Below are 6979 nucleotides of genomic sequence, written 5' to 3'. Positions count from 1 at the left end.
GTATATATATATATATATATATATGGATCAATAAATTAAATACATGAATAAAATAAATACAATAAGAAAGTTTGATTCGAATTATACACCTACTATCAAACGAGGGTCACAGTATAGGTCATCTCCAGATGCCTGCACAACGTGGGATAGATTAAAACCTTTACCTCAGCAGATTCTGAATTTACAATACAAGTGGATCATAATCAAACTTTGAAACAATTTTAACAGAAAAAAAAGATCCAAGATATTCCTTTATTTTTAAGTGTCTGTCCTTCAATTCAATCCCATCTGGTGTTGCCCCTAAGTCTCTGTGTTTGGCTGACCTGTGTCTTTCCTCCTTGACGTTCATCCAGTGCAGTATGCTGGATGGAGTCCAGGAGCTCGGGCATATAATCCCCCCCAGCATGCATCAAACACTTGCTTCCTCCGGAGCCAGATTGTTGTTGCCATGAGGACAGCGAAGCAACAGAGGAACCGAGTCGTTGCTTCACGCTTCCACTGGAGTCGAGACTCTGAAGATGGGAGGATGAAGATTTGCCGTGGCGGTACGTCGGTGTGTGTCTGACAGACAGATTATTCAGAGAGCAGAAAAAACTACACTTGCAATCATAGACAAAGGTGTGAAGATGGAGCCGTAACAATGACAAGACATTCACACCGAGGAGACAGTGAGTTTTTTTTTTATTTTTTCTACTTTACTTATACATTGCTGCAGTTCTCTAAATCCTGCACATTTTTAATAATTTATTGTATAGGGGAGCTGCTGTCAGCATCAATAATCCTACTCTTAATATTCATATAAATAGCTGCAGCAAAACATAAACTAAGACCTGAATAATGATATCTCATATATACAGTGGGAATCATTCCAACATGTTCCACTTTGACTTTGAATTATGAATATAAATCCAAATTTAGAAATGAGATTTGAACTCTTGTGGGTGTGTAAATATGGTCATAAAATTGATAGATTTGATGTTTAAATCACCGATTTCTGTCCCAAATGGACCTGAGATTGTCCTCATTTCACCGTCCATGTTCACGAACTGAGGGCGGCATCCCACCACCACCACAAGGTGTTAAATATTCTATCTTTTTATTCTGTTACTCTTGGCCATTTTTGTTCAGATTTCAGACAGTCACACATTCTCTCACGAGTTGGCCCGTCAGTCATTTTTATAAACTTGTTTGAGGTTGCTGGATGAACTGATGCTCACACAACGCGACCGCGCAGATTACACACACATAATCATGTGACGGTTAGAGTCGACTTTAATGTCAGGGCAGGACGCATGGACAGCATCGCCACATGACCTCCAACTAATGAACACATGTAGTTCTGCTGTTGCTGCTCTCTAGTGGTGATTTAGCAAGTGATCAAAAAAAGAAGATAACAAAAAAAGAAGGGGGCTTATTATAGAAGAAATGTTTGTAGTCTTACATAAAGCCTGAATAATAGTGCTGCCAATTATTTAGCTGCATGTTCGGTAATATGTTGGAGGAAAACAATACGTTTAAACTGTTTTTTTTACATCAACAATGAATCAACTTTAAATAGAATGCAAAATTGTATGTTTTTTCTATAATGAAATCTACAAAATTGAACAAAATTCAAAATATCTGCCTGCTGGGTCTGCAAAAAAAACAACATAACAAAAACCCCCAGTAAGTTTAAGATTTATTCTCCAAAGGTGAAATCATAGGCATGAATAACAACCAGACGTCTTTGTCTGTGTGTTGTTTCAACATTTTTACACAGCTAAATGAAACGTACTCGCCCTTAAAGACGCAGAACACACTGCAAAAATGCCACATACTGTGATTTCACTGCGATTAGAGCAGCTAAATGAGCCGACCTGAAAGTAAAAATGCTGAGTAATACTATGTGCTCTCCTGATATGATAAAATATCCAAAAACGAATGATGTCAACAATAAGTAAAAACTGAGTTTTTACTGTAAATTAGGATGACATTTCATCTGGTACACGTTTGCCCTTTCTCGCTCTTTTTTTTTTTGCTTTTGAACACGAAATGACCGTCTGTAATGACAACGTGTTCTTTCTTCTTATCTGTCAAAGAAATTAAACGGACTCCAGGATTATGACCTCTTGGATGAGAGATGAGACAGTTTAAGTCCACCGCATGTTTCAGCATGTAAAGCACACTGAGCCGCACAGAAAGTAGTTTGATTGATGTTGGTCTTTTAGAGGTCAGAGATTTAATTAATAGTGATTTAAAAGCGGTTTACAGGGCTTACATCTAGCCCGGCCTCCTTCAGTCTCACAAATGGCAAACACTTTGTATTAACTTACCCAGTAGTCTGTTTGTGGTTGTATTTCCATGGTGCCCGTAGCATTATTTTGTACAATTTTGGCACAAAACATCAACCTGAGCATGTAAGTGTATTCTACACCTTTGAATATGTAAAAAAATAATCTCAACTCACATGTCCATATCCAAGTTTGGCAGAGATTTCAGTCTCATCACATGGTCGGTGAATGGAAGTTGCCTCAAAAGAAGAAAACAAGAACAGAAGTGAGAATAAAAGGCAGTGAAGATGATATTTAAAAACACAATTAACGCTGTAAAATCTACAGTGAGGGGAAAGACTAATGAGATTTTTCTTTTCAAGATACACTTCTTTGCCTCATCTCTGACTTGGATTATCACAACACTGTCAACAACATAATTACAGTCTGAATTTGACAGCGGCGTTGACGTCCTTTGCTTTCTGTCTCTCTCTTTTTTTTTTGTCTTTCAGTGTCTGTAAGTCTATGAAGACGGGACCCTCCATCAGCAGTCATCTGGTTATGAAAAGCTTCTTCCTGTTAGCTGACAGGTGAGGAAGAAATAAAGCTATATTTTTCTGTTAAAAGTACAGATCAATGTCACGTGCCACAACTCCAAGAGTTGGTTCAGGCTTTTTTGAAGTGATGCAGTTTCTATGGGTTCTCTGGGTGCTGGACACTCACTCTCAATGATGACGTGTCTGCCAACAGGGACCGAAGGAAAACAGATTATAGCCCTTTTAGAAAAGACTCATTTTAAAAAAATCTATACCTGCTAAAGTCTATTTTTGCTGCTTTATGTGGCTGCACACTGATGTTTTTATACTTGACCCCTCACCACACCAAAGTCCATAGAGAAAATAAACACATTTTAGATAATGGCTCGCATGGGTTGTTATTCCACAGCTGCCTCCATCAGTAAGTTCAAATATTACATTTTTTGATTTCGGTGTTTGAAATCCTTTGTGTGGATTTACCAAACAAAGGATTAAACGACACTAATTTACCAAACAAGGCAGGAGTAGACAGGCAGCCCCCGTGTCCCTGCCAGCTAAAAATGACCATTTTCTCTATGGACTTTGGTGAAACACATTTTGAAGATATAGTTATTAGAGATATAGACTGTTGTGTGTCCACTTTCCCTGAGGTGACTTGAGCAACTTCATTCCATCATCACTCTCTCACTGTTCACGCCTCTCACTCTTACTCTCACACACACGCAGGGACGGCACCAGATGTTTGAGGGGATCGCCGTCCATCAGCACCTGTGCTGGGCACTTCTCTACTTGGTGGCAGCAGATGTGGCACTCGCAGCTGAAAGACTCCAGCCGTGTCCACAGTCCTGCCGCTGTAACACTGAGCTGCTTCAGGTGAACTGCTCTCATGGCCAACTCCGCACAACACCTGACAGTCTCTCACAAGATGCTAAAATACTAAACTTGACCCACAATAAGATTAAAACTCTGGGGCATCAACAGTTTCAGACACTAACACAACTTTTACACTTGGATTTAAGTGACAACCTCCTGGCAGTAGTTGACCTGGAAGCCTTTCTCGGCTTGGAGAATCTGCTCACACTGCGTCTCGCCCGCAATCGCCTGAAGATTATTCCAGTGGGAGCATTTGCTGGTTTATCAAACCTGCAGTTCTTGGACATAAGCAGCAACGAGATTCTTGTTTTCCTGGATTTCGCTTTCCGTGACTTGGTGGCCCTGCGGTACATTAGCGCAGCAGACAACGACTTAGTTTTCATCTCTCGTCAAGCCTTCAGTGGACTAACAAGTCTGCAAGAGATGCACCTCGATGCCTGCAACCTCACTGCTGTTCCAACAGAAGCGCTCACACCAATCCGTGTGCTGAGGAGCCTTCATTTTCACCGCCTGGGTCTCACCACCTTGCCAAACTATTCATTCCATCATCTAGTGCACCTCAAGGAGCTCGTCATTTCTCACTGTCCCTGGCTAGAGACGCTGTCAGGAAACAGCCTCTTTGGCTTAAATCTTACATCCCTCTCCATAAGACATGGTAACCTACATGCTATACCCTACATTCCTCTGCATCATCTCGTATATCTCTTATTCCTTGACCTTTCCTTTAATCCAATCACTTCCATTCAGGGGAACCTGCTGGGAGACTTGCTCCGGCTCCAGGAGCTCCATCTGGTCGGTGGTTCATTGCTACACATCGAGCTCGGAGCATTCAGGGGTTTAATGAATTTCAGATTGTTGAATGTATCCAGAAATCTTCTCACCACACTTGAGTCCGGCGTTTTTCAGTCTGTGGACACCCTAAAAACCCTGAGACTTGATAACAACCCACTGGCGTGCGACTGCCGTTTGCTGTGGGTGGTGAGAAGACACCTGTACCTGGACTTTGGCAAACACTCGCCTACTTGCACTACCTCCCTCCAGCTGGAGGACTGGACTTTTCTCGACTTTTCTGGCGGCGAGCTTCAGGGTTTGCTCACTTGTCGGCAGCCTCGGATTTTAAACCGCAATCCTCAAAGGGTGATCGTTGATCAGGGTCACACGGTGATGTTTTACTGCAATGCAGAAGGTGACCCTCTGCCCCGTTTGACCTGGCTGAACCCACAACTAAAGGCTTTATCACCGACTGGCAGAATACGGGCTCTCACAAACGGCTCATTGGAGGTTCGTTATGCTCAGCCTCAGGACAGTGGTACTTATCACTGTGTGGCATCTAATGCAGCAGGAAACGACAGCCTGCCTGTCAGCCTTCATGTCCGAGCCTTTCCATCATCTCATAAAAAACCCTTTCCTTTTCAAGGATGGTTTGAGCTTCCGTCGGCCTCTCCGGGTGTGAATGAAAATCAGAAACTTCCCTTTGATGTCAAGACATTACTAATAGCAGCAGCTATCGGTTTTCTTTCGTTTTTCAGCTCTGTGAGCCTTTGTTTTATTTTCATGTTCTTCTGGAGTAAGAGCAAAGGGCAAATAAAGCACACGGCTACAATCGCATATGTGCCACGGAGCGCCGGGTCGAACAGTAACAGAGGAACAGGCAACTACATGGAGACCAGCAGGTTTACAATGAAACTTATATGAGTCGATAAATAACATTTTTGGTACAACTTGATATAAGAAAGTTTTGATAGCTGTATATTTTGCACTAACACCTGGAATATCACTGCAAGGATTAAAAGTGAATGGAACGTGAACTTGTGCACTGGAAAGGCTGACTATCTATACATTCATATAAATGTGGACATTTCTGTTGCAGTGTAAAAGACTACAAGTTGTGTTGCTTCAAATGTACTTCTCTCAATTAAAACTAAAATGCAAACTAACCAAAGGTAGTAGTAGATGAAAAATGTGTACTGTATAATATATAAGTAAAATACTTTTAACTTTCTTATTCAAATATTTCCATTGTTAATAATTACTGTATACATTGAAACACTTTAAGTACACTATAACAAGTCATAGACCAGTCAGATGAACTAATCTTGTGATTTAGGCTACAGCTGTTTTAAGGAAATATACATATGCATGTATATATTATCTGGAAACCTTATTTTATGTTCACTTGTTTACTTACTTTTCATTTTTTTGAAACATTATTCCAACATTGCACATATTATACTGACTGTACTTTACTGTACCAATAAATTACTTTTATATATATATTTGAACAAGCAGCATACAATAAAGTGTTTGTGTGTTTTTTGAAATGTCACTTTGTATATGTTGGTGTGCTTATTTTGTGGTTCTCAGAGTCCAAACACACACACACACAGAGGGAGAGTGTGTGTTTTTGAAAATTATAATAACATGAACATAAAGATGATTTATAACATTTGTCAAAACTACCACAAGCTGGTTAAGACAAGTAATGTTGTTGCCATGGCAATACATTTGCTCTCTGAGTGTCAGCATCACCAGTTTCCATGACAACAGATGAGATAGCGTAAATGGATTCATGTAAATAACACTAATACATGTAGCTTTAAGGCAGTAAATAACAGTTTGTTTGATCAAGTCACTCTGAATAAAAAGTAAAATGAGAACACGCAGTCAATAATATGTTAGTAAAGAGAAAATTATTTTGAATACAATTTTACCCCCGTACGCCGGAAGTACGTCACCTGCCCCGGAAGTGTTGGTTAGTTTATTGAAGGCAGCGGCTAGCATCGGATATCAGTAGATTTATATATAGTTAGATAACGTTATTACTGATTAAACACATGTGTGTGAATTAAACACTATTCAATTTAAATGTAACACGAAACCGAACATATAGTTGAGAAGATACAGGACGTATTGTCGGAGTAAATCTCCATAAAAGTTAGCACAACACGAGCTAACATTAGCGAGCTAACAAAGCGTAATTCAGCTTTGTTTGTATAGAAATCAAACATCATGAGTTTGGTGGTAGGTCGACAGCCTAGAAAGACTGCGGGAAACCGCATGTCCAAATTACTGGATGCTGAAGAAGAGGACGAGTTCTACAAGACCACTTACGGAGGCTTTAACGACGTGAGTGGATTGAGTGAATCGATTCACATAGAATAAGCTAACGCGGTAGCCTATGGTAGCTACACCGAACAGCAGTAATAACATTGAATCACTTAAATACGTTTCGTTGATATTTATATATATTTAGCAAATTTTTTCAACGCATACATGATCGTATCAGGTAATAGCCGTCTAAATCTAGTTTATCTAGTGTTA

The 6979-nt window shown here is 40.1% G+C and overlaps 1 protein-coding gene across 2 annotated transcripts; it reads left to right on the top strand.

The window, feature by feature from the left end:
* The first annotated feature begins 554 nt into the window (after positions 1-554).
* LOC122760135 (leucine-rich repeat and immunoglobulin-like domain-containing nogo receptor-interacting protein 1) lies at positions 555-5943 on the top strand. 2 transcript variants are annotated; one of them, XM_044015189.1, is made up of 3 exons: positions 555-668; positions 2762-2839; positions 3512-5943. In XM_044015189.1, exon 3 carries the CDS (start codon positions 3524-3526, stop codon positions 5351-5353), a length of 1830 nt encoding a protein of 609 aa, XP_043871124.1. In that variant the 5' UTR covers positions 555-668; positions 2762-2839; positions 3512-3523; the 3' UTR covers positions 5354-5943. The 2 variants fall into 2 exon arrangements, with proteins under 2 accessions (XP_043871124.1, XP_043871125.1); XM_044015190.1 differs by lacking the exon at positions 555-668 and adding an exon at positions 2335-2396.
* The last annotated feature ends 1036 nt before the right edge of the window (positions 5944-6979 follow it).

Source organism: Solea senegalensis, unplaced genomic scaffold, assembly GCF_019176455.1.
Source record: "Solea senegalensis isolate Sse05_10M unplaced genomic scaffold, IFAPA_SoseM_1 scf7180000013006, whole genome shotgun sequence".
Lineage (NCBI taxonomy): Eukaryota > Metazoa > Chordata > Actinopteri > Pleuronectiformes > Soleidae > Solea > Solea senegalensis.
Note: the sequence above shows the minus strand (reverse complement) of the source record. Positions and strands in the feature narration are given on the sequence as shown.

What these genes read in the sequence shown, in the direction of transcription:
- LOC122760135 (XM_044015189.1), top strand. Translation starts at nt 3,524, where the DNA reads ATGTTTGAGGGGATCGCCGTCCATCAGCACCTGTGCTGGGCACTTCTC.